Here is an 18171-nt window from a genome sequence, read left to right on the forward strand (position 1 = left end):
TTACTGTTATGGAGAAAACTGGCTCTCATATACATGGCTGATGACGATTACAAGCTAACCCAACCTTTAAAATTTCATGTCTTGGAATTTATCCCAAGGAAAAACTGTGAATGTGTTCAAAAGTATAGCTCCAGAAATAATGATCACACCAAAGCCTATGAGAAAAAGATGTTGTAAAGGTAATGTGTAACACCACAGAAAAATATCCTTCTGCATAAGTGAAAACACACCACTTCAAAACAGTATAATCTTTTGATTAAGTGTTGTGCTGGGATGGAATGTTCCAGATCTTAACAAGATGGTGGTTTCACAACTGTTGTCAAAACTTAAATGGTAAACTTAAAATGGATGCATTACCTGTATGTAAATTATACCTTAATAGAGTTTATTTAAAATGAGAAAAAAAAAGCTTAGTGTATGTCTTGAGCTTACTGAGAGCAGGAAGTAGGTCTTAATTTGGGTAGACAGGGCCCCTATTCACCTGAGTATTTGTTGGGATTTAGAGGCAGGAGCTACACTGAGCAGGCATTAGAGATTTTGAGCAGTGGAGCAATGCAGGAGGGAAGAACCCAGAGGAAAAACACCAAGAGCCAATGAGACGCCTGATGACCGCTGGCTGCTAAACTCCTAACTCTCCAATAAAAATCTGTAAACTTGCAAAATGCTTGCAACAACATAGTGAAGTCTTTTATGGAAAATGCTTAAAGGGCTGAACTGTGTGTTTAGGTTAAAAGCATATATAATCCCAGAACTACAGACAAAAGAAAACCTCAAGACCTTGATAAATGGCCAAACCCTGGGCAGGACATTGGATTTTCAGAAGCTAATGAATTAGAAAGCTAGATAAATTTAGTTCCAACTCCCTCCAAGGGACAACACAAGAATTAATCCTTAAAACTGACCTGGATGTTTACATATGTTATTTCATTTAAGCCCCAGAACCACCTCCAGAAAGGTACACAAGCGGCAGAACATGGGCTAGAAGCACAGGGCAGCCAAGGGCTCTTTTACACTTAACAGCTGGTACTTGGAATCCTCGGCCTCCAGCAGGCTTTACATCTAATACATTCATGTTAGGTGTATCTGAGCTAAAAATAGAAAATGTTTCTTTATAACTGTAAGGTGTATCTGAGGTAAAAATAGAAAATGTTTCTTAATTTGTTCTAAAAGTCTATGAAGAAGTGTCCTCAGAGCTGAGGCAGTCACCAAGGATAGGGGCAAGGGTAAACTCCTGAGGAGCCATTTGCCTGTATCCTCTGGCACTTTCTCTAAGCCTACTTTCTTCTCTAACATCCTAGTTTGAATGCACACAGTTCTGGCCTGTCCTGAGATCTGAGGGTTGGTCCAAAAACGGGGAAAAATTCAACTGATTTGGAACAAAGGCATTTATCTACAGTGTATGTTGCTTACTTTAAAAAAAAATCCTGACAAATGGTGTGTATGGGGGGTGGGGGGGTTATGGCAGCGGTGCCCTTACACTAGGCTTAGTCAAAACAGTAAAAATTTTTTTTAATCTCAAAATCCCTAATTCTGCAGGGATTCTGAAGTCAAGCCAAATACTGCCACATCTTAGCGGTTTTTTGCTCTTCCCTATCTATCATGGGCTGGGCCAGAAGGTCAGGCAGCTTTCTATCTCTAAAACCTCCACACTGGGAAATTTATATCTATGTCAGATGTAAAGTAATTATCTCTCACTATCCTATACTTTGTGATTCTGGAGATGGGACTCTGCAAACCACATTCTGCTTTGCCAGGGACTCAGCACTAAACTCTGCAGATGAGAGGTGCTAAATAGAGGAACTAAAAGAGGGAACTTGCCTCTTCTGGGTTTCTTGGCTGTCTGCGGTGCCTGTGAGCATCATCCAACATCTCTGCAGCACATTCATTCAATTTACAGTTTACCTCACACTGAGAGCACCAACTTCATCGTCATGTGTCCCTGTAGAGGGTGGGACTCTCTTCAGAGTTCTGCATCCCAGATGGGGCTCTGCATTCTAAGTTCCTCAATTTTAATAATTTCAATCTTTTCTCTGTTTTCTTCCCAGACTTGGAAGTAGTATCTCCTTCCTATTCTACCGCCACAATATTTTAAAGCTCTTTTCACCCTTTCCAGGCACCCAAGTAACAACTTTATATATGTGACAGCTCCCACATGTTCACAGAACTGCCACAGTAAGGATAAGCCCAGCTGCCTGCACACCACCTAGTACTACCCTAAGCCTCCGTGCCCTCCACTCTGCAAAGGATAAAAGGACAGCAGGGAAGTAGAAGGGCAGTTATGCCAATTAAGGAAATGCCAACCCCACAGGGTGGCCATGCAAGCACCTCAGGTCCCTAGATGTCTGGGAACCATTCCACTTGAACAGGTAGAAGCCACAATGCCCATATCTAGCAACTAAAATCAAATAATCAAATTCAGGATTCGAAGGGTGGTTTACTCAAAAACACTAATTTGAAAAGACATATGCATCACTATGTTTACTGCAGCATTAAATAAAATAGCCAAGATATGAAAACAACCCAAGTATCCATGAGAAATACCCATGAATAGATAAAGAAGATATGGGTGTGTGTGTGTGTGTATGTGCACGTGTGTGCACATGCGCATGTAGTGGAATATTACTCAGCTACAAAAAATGGATGTGACTTGCCATTTGAGACAACATGGATGGACCTAGAGGTTATAATGTTAAGTGAAATAAGTCAGACAAAGATAAATACCATATAATTTCACTCATGTGGAATTTAAAAAGCAAAACAAAAAGTAGAAACAGACCCATAAATACAGAGAATAAACTGATGGTTGCCAGAAGGGATGAGCAAAATGGGTAAAGGGGAGTGGGAGATACAAACTTCCAGTTAGGGAATGAATAAGTCACGGGAATAAAAGGTACAGCATAGGGAATATAGTCAACAGTTATAATAAATAGCACTGTACAGTTACAGATGCTAGCTACACTTATGAGTATAGCATAAGGTATAAACTTGTCCAATTCACTATGTTGTAATACTTGAAATTAATGTTACACAGTGTCAAATATACTTCAATTTTTTTAAAGTGGTTTTATTGGTATCAATATGTAAGTTTCACAGACATCAGGACCAACACTATACCAACTAAGATCCACCCTTCTTCACTTTTCAAAGCAGCAGACTACAGCTAGATGCTCTTCAGAGAACCATCTGATAATATGCTCAAAGTAAGACACACCCAAGTGTAAATGACCCAAACAGAATTTCATAATCTGGGAAGATTTTTGAGACTCCCAACCACCATACAACCAACTTCTCCCAAACTGCACTTCTCCAGTACCCCTGGAAGAAGATATAGGGTCCAGCAATTTTGCACACAGCTTAGGTAATACTTTGAGGCAATACTTGCACATATACAGGAGTCAAATGAATCTAAAGAAAAAAGTAACCTATAGAAAACATCTAGATTAAGGAAGGGGACAATTCCTGGGATCTCCCTGCCAAAGGATACAAACATCCCTTCTCAATCTTCTCACTCCCATCATAAAGCTTTTTCAATAGAGGTAAGAAAAAGACTCTAAATATTGAGGGAAATGGGTAACATTTCTGTACTTTGCAATTAATCACATTTTTTCAAGGTATTTGTTTTCCAACAGAAGTTGTATGACTGACTTTATGATATAAAAGTGGCTGATACCGGGGCGCCTGGGTGGCTCAGTCGTTAAGCATCTCCCTTCGGCTCAGGGCATGATCCCAGCGTTCTGGGATCGAGCGTTCTGGGATCGAGCCCCACATCAGGCTCCTCCGATGGGAGCCTGCTTCTTCCTCTCCCACTCCCCCTGCTTGTGTTCCCTCTCTCGCTGACTGTCTCTCTGTCAAATAAATAAAATCTTTAAAGAAAAAAAAGTGGCTGATATATAACAACCAGAAAGAATTAAATATTTTTTTCAGTCTGCCATAAACAGAGGGAACTGTCTATAATCAATATAAAGAAAAAAGCAGATATTCAACATACTAATACTTGTAATGTTTAAGAAATTAATATACATAAATCATAACCATAATTGGCCTGATGATTCAACTCAAGAAATAAAGGAGCACTTTGGAGTAAAGAGGTGTGTGTGTGCACTCTAAGAATATTAAAACTGCTGTAACTTGATTACTCATAAGAGGGAACATATGCTAGTTTTACTTTCTTTTTTCATTGACAGTAGACCTAAATAGCTGCATTTTTTAATACACACCTGAGGAGCACAGGGAACGAAAGAAAGCCTGCTCATCAACTAGGACTGGGTTCTTGGTTGTCAGGGCCCTGCTGCATCCTATTACAGAAAAATCGCTGAAGTAACCCCTACAATGAAGGGAGCCAGCACTGGAATTCTCCAATGCCTTTGTTTATGGCCCTGTTAGGGTTAATCCACTATTATCAAATTAAGCAGTAAAAAACAGAAAGGCTAGTACGTATGTGTGTGAGCCATCAGAGCAAGGGTCTACTGACTTTTTAAAAAGTCTATATGGTACTCAAAACTTTGACCCAGGCAGTGCCAAGTATTTTATTTTTCCAATGGTTAGAAAGAGCAAATTAAAATATTTCTTTATCAGCTTTAAAAAATAAGGAAATCCTGCCATTCGCAACAAGGAAATTATGCTAAGTAAGCCAAACATAGAGAGACAAATATGCGTGATTTCGCGTACTTGTGGAATCTTTAAAAACAGAGTAGAACAGTGGTTACCAGAGGCTGGAAGGTGGAGGAAAAGGAAAGATACTGATCAAAGAGTAAAATCTTTCCGTTATAAGATGAATAAGTTCTGTACACCTAATGTATCCTATGTGACAGCTAATAATAATGCATTGCATACTTATAACTTGCTAAGTAGATCTCAAGTGTCCTTACTGCAACAAAAAAGATAACAATTGAGGGGCGCCTGGGTGGCTCAGTTATTAAGCATCTGCCTTCGGCTCAGGGCGTGATCCCAGCGTCCTGGGATCGAGCCCCCCCCTCACCCGCCCCCGCGTCCGGCTCCCTGCTAAGCAGGGAGGCTGCTTCTCCCTCTCCTTCTGCCCCTCCCCACCTCGTGAACACCCACACCCGGGCTCTCTCTCAAATAAAAAAAAAAAAAAAAAAACAAATTACTTCAATTTTATCCCTGATTTTCTTTCGACAGAACCTACTGAAATAACAGAAAATAGTATTTCTAATTCTAAAACACCACCTACTTGTTATTAAGAACATAAACCAGATGACTATACTGTTAAGGTTTTCCCAGCAGAATAGAGGAAACAAAGCCAAAACAGAATGCTGGACAGTCACATTTGATGAGGGATGCTTCCCTGCAAACATGGCATAATTCAGAAGTTGGAAAATACATCATTTTGGCTAGTAAGCAGTATCACTATCAGAAGTTATATAAGAAAGGGGAGACAGGAAGGAGATGCCAATGAAATAAGACAAAAAGGCCAGCTTATATGCCAAGTTAAAAAGTTTGAACTTTACCCTATATACAGTGGAGAATCACATGATCACATCAATGTTTTTAGAATAATATGATGGATGGGGAGAGAGGGAGATGGGTGGACATTAAGTGAAGACAAATGAGTTCTGAGATTATTGCAAAAACAATCAGGAGAGGATGTATAAGGGCCCACATACAAAGACAACTGGAAGGAGAAGAGAGGAATGGGTTAGGAGAAGCCAGAAACATTTCTGAGGCTGAATCCATCAGGGGCTTACTAGCAAACTGAATGTGGAAGAGAAGCAAGGGGAGGGAAGAGGAGGAATAAATCTCAGGGCCCACATACAAAGACAACTGGAAGGAGAAGAGAGGAATGGGTTAGGAGAAGCCAGAAACATTTCTGAGGCTGAATCCATCGGGGGCTTACTAGCAAACTGAATGTGGAAGAGAAGCAAGGGGAGGGAAGAGGAGGAATAAATCTCAGGCCAACGCTGACATAATAAAGAAGAAACGGTAAGTGTTGACACACATGAACGGAGATAGCAAAATGAATACATTCTATTGTTTAAAAAAAAGTGGATTTAAAAATGTCTGCAAGACATCTCAGTGGAGATAAAACGCAGGCATTTGGAGATCTGAAATTCAGCACTAGATTTTGGAATCACTAATCAATGTGGACTGAAGTCAGGTAAAAGTAAATAAAGGTGTTCAGAAGAAAATATAATGAGACAAGGTTCAAGGTTTGAACCCTAGGAGAACATAAGCATTTAAAGGCTTTAAAACTATCAAAGCTGATAGGATACAGGCCTGCATACTAGTTATGCTGGAAAACCACATTTACTTCAGAATACTGCTAACTACTCAGCATTTGTGTGTTTTGTTTTGTTCAATTGTCTAAGAGCCAGTTTAAAAGTCAAAAGGGAAACTCAGTCCCAGGATTACCTGACCATGGCTTTTTCTCATTGCTTCAAATTCTCCCCAAAGGGATCATACAATCATCAAGTTTTAATAGGAATTATAAATAACTGAGGCCCAGGGAAACTAAGTGACTTGGCCAAGGTCACAAAGTTTCTTAATCCTTAAGATAAAGAATAAAAGTCAGTGCTGATTCTTAACCATTATTCACAAGCATTAGCTTAATTCTCTCAGTGACCAGCAATCAAGTCTAATCTTCAAAGATAAAGATTTACTACCACTAAAAAAAATAAAAATAAAAAAATAAAAAAGATTTACTACCACTGACTACTTTTTTTTAAACAATGGCTCACAAGGCTTAAGAATATTTCTTGAATGTTCTAAAGCAATGTAGGTTTCAAATATGACTAATTTTAGGAAGCCAATACAGAATATCTACCTGATAAAACTACTGCTTTGCTTCATTCAGTGTTATCATTTCTTAAAAGTTACTCAGAAAACTTCAGCCAAAAAATTCAAAAGGGAATGAAGTACTGATACATGTTATAATGTGAACCTTGAAAACATGCTAAGTGAAAGAAGCCAGACACAAAAAATCATGTATTATATGATTTCATTTATATGAAAAGTTCAAAACAGACAAAACCAGAGAGACAGATAAGCAGTTCTCAGGGGCTGAGGAACTAGGTAGGTGGACAGTGACTGCTAACGGACATAAGGTTTCTTTTCCGGGTGATGAAAATGTTCTGGAATTAGTGGCAATGGCTGCACAACTTTGTGAATTATCAAAACCCACTGAACTGTACATTTTAAATGGATGAATCTTATGGTGAGTTATATTTCAAAAAATAAATGAAGCATTTAGGTTTTCCTTCCATATTCAGTAAGATGTTAGCCATTTTATCTATGAACTGAAGACTGAAATAGCGAAAGAAAGGGGAAAATCATCCATATTACTTGATTATTTTGGTATATAACATACTTAGTACATTAACTGAATTTTCAAAATGAAGACACATAAACTACACTTCTGAAGAAAAAAACTTTTTCAGATTAAGACTGCATTTAAAGTGTCTGTGGTCCAAGCAAAGAAATGCTGACTCATGTTACAGCTTTAGCACTGCTCAAATATCTTCCTGGAGTTTGATATGTCTAACCTGGAATGACATTCTACTCCCCCCCCACAACGTCACTTTTCTACTTACCCTTCAAAATATAGCTCAAATGTCACTGCTCTAAAATCTCTCTCCCTAAACCTATTTTAATGGTTTCCCCACCCTGGACTGTCATGTCTTTGGTATCCCCACTGACGCCTTTGCTTTCCATGTATGAGAAGGTACCAGCTATGCGATTTTACTTGTATCATGTATCCCCACATTCTAACCATCTTTGCAGTGAAGCTGAGCATACACAAGGCCATTGTTTCTGCAAGGTGCATGTAAAAATCATCTGGAGATCTTAAAACATAACAAGAAAACATGCTGGGCTGCTATAAGTTAAATTTATAAATGCCCCACATAATTCTGATGCACAATCATGAACTAAGTACTCAGATTATAAACAAGTGTTCACAGAAAATGCCTTCTAGTTCCTATCACCCAATACAGCGGTCCCAATTAAACTGGGAGAAGATTCTGGTAGGCAAGGTTTGGCCAAGTATTCACTGATCTCTAATCACATCGGTGGCAGGAACCTGAATGAAGCTTGCAGCACTTCCAGGTGAACCCTTTCCTGAAAGGCACCAATAAAGACAGGGTGGACAGAGCGTTTTATTTGAAAAAAATGTTACTTAATGGGAATAGCTCTTTTACAGCTAAGGGTAAGAAACTTCAAGCTTTTTAGTTGTAAATCACTGTGCCTCCAACTGTGAAAAATATCTTTTCTAAAAAGCCAAAGCAAGAATTATAGTATGTGCAGGCGTGTAGGGGACTTATACTGGAACAGCGCTTGTCCCTCTCTCCAAAATGGGAGGAAATTAACTCAGGTACAAACACCCTCCCTGAGTTGAACACACAAAATTCAATTTAATATATAAAGGAATGTAAGATAATTCTAATCTATTTTTATGCTTATTGAATGAAAAAATTCTTGTTTAAAATTAACATTAGAGGTTATGCTCTGATGCAGTGATACCTCAAATGTATTTTGCTGGTAAAGAAACAGCAGGAAAGAGACAACAGCTGCTCTTTAGTTCCTTCTCACCCAAACCCTGAACCTCCCCAAATCAAAGGATCCAGGAGGGCAGGAGAGGAATACACCACCCCAGACCAAAGTCATTCTCTTAAGTGAAACTGTTACTAAACAGGGACTCACTTGTGCAAAAGCCTCTAAACCATAAGGAGACTTCTGATGAAAAATAAGAAAGCTAAGCACTTAGATTCTGCAATGAACACGTTTTTCCACTTCATTTGTCCAAATGATAAAATATAAAAATACAAACACTGCCAGTTATTATCTAGGGGCAGATAAGTTCTGGTGCATTTAATCTACAGCACCTGTGGTACGCAGATTTAGAGGGCCTAAATTCATATCACAGCTCCCGCAACCACTTAATCCCTCTGTGCAGGTTTCCATATCTGTAATGCAGGGCTAAAACTAATATTCGTATCCTAGGTTTGCTGTTAGAATTAAATTAATACATGTAACATGCTTAGAACAGTGCCTAGCACATAGGAAGTGTTCAATAAAAGATGTCTCACTTACATAATAAAAGCTGTATGACCAATCTCACTTAAGGAACAGTTGTCACACACTCTGGTGAATGATTCAATCACTAAGTCTGAATTTAACAATTCAGAATTCCTTGCCCAACAGTTTTTGATTCCAACTTTCTAAGTAATCAGACAGTAATACTTCTTGATGGGACCCTAAAAATTATATAAGACATTATCCATCACACATACTAGATTCCTGGAATATGGTATACTTGTGTGTATACTCTCTCTTCCTCTTTTTCTTTCAACTTTCCTACCTGCTATTCCATCTACCCAAAACTCACTCTCCCTCCTTCAACTTTAAGATTTTTATTTATTTATTTGACAGAGAGAGAGAACACGATGGGGAGCAGAAGGAGAAGAGGCTCCCTGTGGAGCACAGAGCCCAGTGCAAGCTCAATCCCAGGACCGTGGAATTGTTACCTGGGCCCAAGGCAGACACTTAACTAACGGAGCCACCCAGGCACCCCCTCCTCCTTCAATTTTGAAAACATTCCCTCATCCCTATTTCCTTCATCCTCGGACTATGGTAAATCCCATGTTTATCTTTTCTCCTAACACACCTCACTTTAACTTCTTGTTTCATGACTGAGTTTTCCATTAGATAGTGATGCACTTCTTGTTCACCTGGCTTAGTGCTAAATACATATTACGCATCCAGTAAATGTCCATTTATTTGAATTGAAAATGTCTTAAAAATGGATTTTAAAAAAAGGGATAATAAAAAGGCAGAAAAATCACGATTCACAGAAGAATGAAATTTGGCCTTGGGCTCTTACTAGCTTAGTAAAGTCATTTTTGTCCCTGCCCTATAGTAAGAGGGGAAGGGAATGATAATCCCAATTGTCCTTAAGGGTCATAGAAACACAGAGACTTTATGGGAGTAACATTTTCCTTAGTATAAATTATTTTTAAAAATCTTTAAAAATTGTAAATAAAGGCACCCATAGTCTCAAGACATAAAGATAACATCCGTTATGCGTCTATTTTCCTGACTATAATACCTTTAGTCACTAGACTGTAAAGACTTTGAAAATAAAAACAGATTTGCCCAAAACAGACCAAATTACTGATCGAGACATACTGAAAACTAAAGGAGTTTGAAAATCTGAACAGATTAGCCAAAAGCAAAATATGTCAACATTAGATTCTGAAAACAATGTCTAAAACCACTTAAGGGCCCTTGGCTGGCTCAGTCAGCAGGGCATGTGACTCTTGATCCCAAGGTCGTGAGTTCGAGGCCCACGCTGGGCAGAGATGACTTATTTATCAATAAATAAAATAAAACAAAATAAAATAGGGGCGCCTGGGTGGCACAGCGGTTAAGCGTCTGCCTTCGGCTCAGGGCGTGATCCCGGCGTTATGGGATCGAGCCCCATGTCAGGCTCCTCTGCTATGAGCCTGCTTCTTCCTCTCCCACTCCCCCTGCTTGTGTTCCCTCTCTCGCTGGCTGTCTCTATCTCTGTCAAATAAATAAATAAAATCTTTAAAAAAAACAAAAACAAAATAAAATAAAATCACTTTAAATTATAGCTGAATCCTAATCATTTAGAAACATCTGAGTTGCAGGCCAAATCAAAATAATAAAAAATTTTGATTTCTAAGTATCCTTAAGGGATTTTAGAATAGTTACAACCAGGCTTTTAAAAATATAAAATAGCCTGAATAGTGTGGTATAGCTCTTGAAAGAATAGCTAATAAAGAAGTCTTTCTGTTGATACTCTGAGGGCTCTTTACCAGTTATCCAGTTCTTTCAATCACACAACAATGGTATCTGCCACCAGAGATGCTAGCGCCACAGTTCTCAGATGATGCTGATCCTACATCCTATTTAATCCACAAATTAAAGATTACTATTTAACAGTTCAAAAACAAAATAATTCACTTAGGAAGCATTTTTAGAAGTTGCTAAAATTTCAGGTGAAGTTAACTGACTATTATTCCATCTCCAAATTTATATATCCATACTGATGTCCTTCATACACATTTGCAAAGAAAATTTCAACTGTATAATAAAATACCAGTCCAACACATCTTTCATAAAAGAGGAATATTTCTTGATATAAAATTACTACATATATTATGCCTTTCAGATCTATTTTTAGAAAGTAAAATTATATAATAATTAGGCACTTACATCAAAAATGATGACTACAATTGTAATGCTCAAAGCCCCTAGTGGATGCTATCCTCATTCCCTTGTTTCTGGTATTTATTTCTCTAGGGCATACACATCCATAACTCCCAATAACAGATTCAAAGGTACATTCACAATCCATACTGCCTGAAACTGTAGTACAACTTATTTGCTTCTTAAAAACATTTACACACAAGTAAACCATCCTACAAGGTTAAGGGAAAAAAGCAAAGTTACCAACTTCCAGCAGAATCCTAGTCATCCAACTTTTTTGGCCTAGACTCATCAGAGAAAGGAAAAGGTGGGCATTCTCTAATGTGTAAAACTCTATGGCTATAACTGGTCACAGTGTGGAAAAAATTTAGAACTTCTGCAAAGCAAATGCATAATATTTCTGATGCCATAATTACTTAGCATGGTAGATATTCAGGAAGTGTTTGATATTTTGACAAAACTCAATTTCTATTGTGAGAGTTGATCAACCTGGACTAAAGAAAGTGCTTGACACAGAAAAGCTTAAAAAATAACACTCAACTGCTATTTTTTATTTTACTTTCAATTATGCCCACATTTCATAATCAAAACATTAGGCAGTAAATTAAACAGTATCCTTATAACCTGAAAAATTAATCACTACCAAAAGCAGTCCAGGGATTCTTAACTTGGAATCCATGGAGACCAAGAGGATTCACAAATAAGCTTGTCAAGAACCTGAATCCCCAGAAGTCATATACAAAAAATATGGTTTATTATCCTAAAATGGTCAGAAAATTCTTTTTTTAGAAGATTTACTTATTTGAGAGAGAGAGACCATGAAGGGAGGGAAGGGGAGAGGGAAAGACAGAATCTCAAGCAGACTCCCCACTGAGCGTGGAGCTGGAAGCAGGGCTTAATCTCAGAACCCTGTGATCATGACCTGAGCTGTTATCAAGAGTCAGATGCTTAACTGACTGAGCCACCCAGGCGCCCCAGAAAATTCTTAAACTGGGACAACAACCAAAAGAGCCAAGAACCACACTGTTTCTGGTCAAGTTTTTACTATAGGAGTTTATCAGTTTCCTAAGGATGTTTTAATTACATATAACAAGTCCATCCTCATCACGTAAGATTTTCACGCCTTTTTTTAAATGGGGGAAAAAAAAAACATTATCAGACTTTCAGTCCTAAAAATAGGGCTAGTTATCTGAATCACTTTTCTCACTAAAAACTACCTTACATTCTAGAACAGATACCAAATGAATGGCTTTTAAATAGTGACGGGAAAAAAGTGATATCTGTATTTTTAAAAATCAAAATTATTAAAGTAAAAAGTATATAGAACTAAAGTTCAATGCAGAGACAGACCATACTGAGTTTTTAAGAATCTGAAACTAAACCTCACCAAACAGAAGAATTAATTCTATGAAAGACTGGTGAAAGTCTAATCTGAGCAGGTTGGTTTGCCAGGTTTTAATCGAATAAATCAACTCCTTGAGTAAGTTCACTACTGTTCTTAAGGCCGTATTTTACCGTCTTCATGATTAACTTTGAGAAGACAAAAGAACATCATTCCGTTAATGTAACATGTAAACTGTAAATCTGAAATAAATTACTGATCAAGGCCACAATTACAGATCTCATTTATCTGCTCCCAAAGTAACTTTAATGTTCTTTATGAGGAACACATTAGGAAGAACCTCTTAGTTATCCTCTAACCTATGCAATTTTAAGCTTTAAATGCTCAGTCACTTTTGGAGACTAAAAGAGCTCTGGCCAAGGAGAAGAGAGAAAAAAGCAAATTCTAAAAATTCTAGCAAAACACAGAACTGCCAAGATTCAGTATAACTCACACGTGTGCAAAATACCACTAACTGTAAGACTATTCATCACAGCATTGTTTGTATAGCGAATTCTGGAGACAATCTCAAAGTCAGCAATAAGCAATCAGTTAAATTAAGGTCTAACCACATGATTCCACAAAGAACCCCTTTAAAAAATGAGTCACCTCAAAGATACATGTGTTGGGGGGGATTAAGGTATTTGCATCAGGAGGAGGGGTATAGGCCTAATATATACACACTAAATCTTTCTGGTCTTTCTGGAAGAATGCACAATAAAAATAATGGTTGTCTGGGCAGGCAACTGGAATGCTGAAGGACAGATCAGAGAGTCTTTAATTTTCTCTATGTACCTGTTAGAACCTTTCAAATGTGGGCCTCCATGTATTTCCTATTAGACAAAATAAAAATTTATTTATTTTTTAATGAATTAGAGATTAACTTTTAGCTCAGACATTGGTTTAGACAGAATCTACTAAGCAATAACAATGCCAAATTATGATATAGAATAGCTCTCCTAAAACTTTCTTCCAGAGATTGAAGTACATTCATTCATTTAATATTTCAGTGTCTACCATGTCCTCTAGGTATTACAGCAATGCCCAAGTCATCTAAGAATCCCTGCCTTCATGGAGCTTTAGTAGGAGCAGAGATAAACAGTAAACAGTATAACTTCAAATAGTGTAAGTGCTATACAGAGAGGAGACAATATGGCAATAAAGAGGAACTATTTCTTTTTGGGAATAAAGAGGAAAACTATGTTTTGGGATAATTAAGGTAGACCTCTCTGAGGATGACATAAGAGCCAAGAACTAAACGATATGCCAAAACAAGCAATGTAGTAAACACAAGAAAAGCCCTGTGACTGGAACAAACTTAGCCTGTTATTGTTCAGAGTAGAGCAAAGCAACACTGTGGTTGCAGTAGAGTGACCCAAGAACAGACATGCAGGCGATGACCTCAGAGGTAGGCAGATGCAAGGAAGGCCTTGTGACTACAGGGGGAAAAGTCAAGATTTTATTCTAAGTGTGATGGAGAACCTTTGTAGAGTTCTGAGAAGGGGATGACATGATCTGCATTTTCAAACAGTAACACTAGCTGCTGCTTAGGAGACTAATACAGTAGACTAGGCAACAAATGATGGAATTGAACAGTGGTTTCGGAGAGATGGGTAAATGTAGCTGATTAAGGATATATTTTGAAAGCTGGCACCCTAGGGAATTTGCTAGTGGATGGTTTATGGGAATCTGAGTGGGGCAGTAAATGAGTGAATAGTAATTCAAAAAAAACATCTTATATTTGCATAGTTATTTACAGTCATCAAAGTATATTTACATACACTGTCATTTCATAACAACAAGAGGCAGGGGAAGGTCACGCTGGGTCAAGATCTGAGTTCTGTCCCTTGCCAGTTTTAAGATTCTAGGAAAGTCATTTGAATGGGTTTCTAGACTATAAAAGGTAGTCTACTTCACAAGATCAAGATATACAAGTATTAAATGATGTAAGACTTTTGTAAATGTAGGAGCACCTGGCTGGCTCAGTCGGTGAAGTATGCGACTCTTGATAATGGGATTGTGGATTCGAGCCCCACGGTGGGTGGAGAGATTACTTAAAAATAAAATCTCAAAAGAAAAAAAGAAAAAAAGAGAATTTTGCAAATGTAAGTAACGACCACATGGAGGTAAACAGCATCCTATTAATAGCTGTCCAATGAAAGACGGTGTGTTCCTAGAATTCAGGACTGTACAGCTACCTATCCTGCACCACCACCACCACATTCCACACGGAATCTCGTATTGAGGATGACAAAAAAGAGGCAAACTTTAAAAAAAAATTCTGCTTAAAAAACAAACATTTTCGGTGCCTGGGTTGCTCAGTCCGTTGAGCATCCAACTCTTGGTTTCAGCTCAGGTCATAATCTTACGGGTGTTGGGATCAAGCCCAGCCTGGGACTCCGTGCTCGGTGGCCAAGACTGCTTGAGTGTCCCTCCCTCTGCCCCTCCCCCCACTCAACCAGCACACATTCTCTCAAATAAATAAATCTTAAAAAAATTTTTCCCTGATTATGGGAAAATATACATAATACATGAATAGCACTAGAAAACACATTATAGTCTTGTAATCTTTCTTATAATTGGAGAAAACAGTTCTTTTAAGCTAAGCTATAAAAGACATTAAAGTAAAACCGCCTAACTTTTCCAAGATGAAACCCAAATGAAGTCACCTTTTATTAAAGAGGTGCTATCAACAAGATACCGTAAAATTAAGACCATATTTATGAATTATCACTGTCTTGGTTAAAATAGTAAAATTAAAATACCTAGTGTAAACTAAATTGTGTGCCAAAAAAATTGGATTATGAGGACTTCAATTCACTGCCATAAATCATTTCTGTAACTTTATTAAACAAGGTTTCACAAAATTTATTTTTCCATCCACGGCTTTCGTATTACTGCAGAATATGTCCAGAATCAAGCAAAACTGGAAAAAATGTTAAATCTTTCGTTCACTATGTATTTTGGAGAATTACTAAGAATATTAATTTGTATTATATAGTCCATAAATAACCTCAATACAGGAAACAAAAATTTGAAGATATCTGGTACAGTTAGATTCCCCCTTCTCTCATTTTCAACTGGGGCTTCAATAAACATGATTGGGGTCATGTGAGGAAAACCATATTGTAAGGACCATTCAACGCATACAGCAATTTAACTGCCTTGGACAAAGTCTGAGACAAATCCATAATACAACAAATTTTGCACTATGAAAGTTCACATTAGACTGCAGCGCACAATGACAATGTATGCTACTTCTCTAATCTCTTAAGAATTTCTACCTTATAAAAAGTCTTATTTCTTCAAATCAAGCAACTCTAGGTCAGAGACATCCCCCCATCTCAGATATATTTAAGAGCAGTTGCACGAAACACTGCACAATACACCACCCATTAAAAGATCTTGGACTTAGTATGCATCTCCCCCCCAAACTTTAGAACAAGCTAGATTAAATACCCGTTCACCAGGTTGTATCAGAGAAATGATGCTGCAATTTAGTCACTTTAACTCGCATATTAAGCAACACAGAGATTCAACTAAAATTTTCCTTAAAAATGACAAGAAATTTCAAGGTTTTGTTTTTATGTACTTCAAGAAATACCGCACATCTGAGGACCTGATATTATGTAAAGAATACAAAACCAATATGTCCATTTTTCAGAGTTCCATATGTATTTGTCAAGGTATAGTATTTATAATGAGCCGAGGAACAGTTTAAACATAAAGTGCTTAAAATCGAGAGGCAAAGGATTTCACCAAGTCCCCCATACCTGTTCTGCCCCTCCCCCCAATGATGTGTTAAACTATTTCCTTTGAGCAGAAACCGCTCTCAAAGAGTTTGCCAAACAGTAAAATCACTTCACAGAGATAACGAGCGGAAACGTATTTAAAAGAGAGGATATCACGAAACCAAGGGCAGCGGGGCGCGGAGTCCCGCGTCCCCAGACCCCGGCAGCCTGCGGCGAACATGTGCCTACGGCGGCAGGACGCACGGCCCTCCCGGAGCCGCCTCCCGGGGCACAGGGCCCCGCCCGGCCTCACTCTCCTGGTTCATTCATTCTGAACTCGGGGCTTCCGCACACCCGCGCTCCCGCCCGGCCAGGGAAAAGGCTCTAGGGCCGAGGGGCTGTGTCGGGCCACAACTCCCGCCCGGAGTTCGGGCCCCGCTGCGATTCGCGCGCGCCCGCGGCCTCCTCCCGGGTGGTCTGAGAAGCCGCGGAGGCCCGCGCCTGCCCGCGCCCAAGACAAGAACCCCGCAACCTCGCAGCCCCACCCTACGCCAGTGTGCAAGCCAGGCCTTCCCCGCCCGCGGGGCGGATACCGGGAAGCCCCCGGTCCCCGCCGCCCGGCTGCCCTACCGCGGCCGGAAGTCTCTCTAGAGCCCCCTCCCCAGCTCCTGACTTCCCTCGCCGCCACGGCCAGACCCTCTCCGCGCTGGCCTCGGGCCTCCCAGCGCGGGCCACGGGCCCGAGGAAGCGAGAAGCCGCGCCGCCCGGCCCGCCGCGCGGCCAAGAGCAGAACGCAGAGCCGGGGGTTGGCCTGGGCGGTTACCTTGATAATCCTGCGGGGCAGCCCGGCCATCTTGTCAGATCCCGAGTTCGGCCTCTGGTCTCGACTCTGGCTCCGCTCGCCTCACGCACGAGTGGAAGTCCAGGGCTCCACTTCCGGGGGACGTTGCCGCGCCCGCCGCCGCCGCCGCCGCCGCCGCCGCCGAGGCCCCTCGGGAAATGTAGTCCCAGCTCGTGCGCGGGCGGGCTTCCCTAGGACCTGGCCCCCTCCCCCGCGTTCCCCGCCCCAGCCCCGGCCTGGGGGTGGCGGAAGTGACGAGCCCCGCCGGGGCAGGGACTTGGGGGAGGAGGCGCGAGGCAGCGCGGAGCTCCGGCGCTCATGGCCGAGCGCGCCGCGCGGCGGTGGGATTACGCGGCCGGCGCCCCGCAGGCCTCTTACCGCGGCCACGCCTGGGGCGGTGGGCGACGTAACAGAGGCCCAGACGCAGGCTCAGCCCATTCATTCATCCGTTCGTTTGTTCGTTCATTCAACGTTTCTGCGCTGCGCGCTGCCGCAGCGGCGAGCAGCTCTGGTTAAATTGAGCCCCAGGCTCCTTCCTCAAAGGGAGGTGGAAGACCGAAACTCAGAAGCCATACTCCTAAATGCGGTTCTCGGAAGTTATCCAGGGAAACCCTAGTCATAGAGTTTTGATATTTAAATTTTGATTTTTAAATTTCACGTAAATCGGGCCCCTTAAGGCCAGGGAAGCCTGAAAGAAAGGGTCTGGAAAGAGTTGGGGGGTAGGGAATTGGCTTCTGAACGCAGAGTTGTTACCTGGAGGAATGACCGAGGACAGGATTAGAGAGCCCAGAGTAATCCCGGAGAGAGGGATTACCCATGGAGCGCAGGGCCCTAAAGGAAGATTAGAGTGGCGGTGCCTGAAAATGGGATTGTTGGAGAAGCATTTTGTGACATTTGATGACTGCTTGCTTGCTCTGGGATAGGCTTTTCGCAGGTATTATTTTACTTCACTGCAATCTTAAGAAGGTGTCTCTACAAATGACGCTCAGAAATGTCAACTAACTTTTTCCAAGATTATGCAGGAGAAAATG

At 40.3% G+C, this 18171-nt stretch overlaps 1 protein-coding gene across 1 annotated transcript in view; it reads right to left on the reverse strand.

The window, feature by feature from the left end:
* Window positions 1–17327, reverse strand: part of UBE2N (ubiquitin conjugating enzyme E2 N) — a 34401-nt gene extending 17074 nt beyond the window's left edge. The window contains exon 1 of the mRNA XM_034644424.1: window positions 17123–17327. Within this exon, the coding sequence (XP_034500315.1) occupies window positions 17123–17152 (30 nt within the window). The 5' untranslated portion in view covers window positions 17153–17327. The remainder of the gene's footprint in view (window positions 1–17122) is intronic.
* Between the last annotated feature and the right edge of the window lie 844 nt (window positions 17328–18171).

Source organism: Ailuropoda melanoleuca, chromosome 15, assembly GCF_002007445.2.
Source record: "Ailuropoda melanoleuca isolate Jingjing chromosome 15, ASM200744v2, whole genome shotgun sequence".
Classification (NCBI taxonomy): domain Eukaryota; kingdom Metazoa; phylum Chordata; class Mammalia; order Carnivora; family Ursidae; genus Ailuropoda; species Ailuropoda melanoleuca.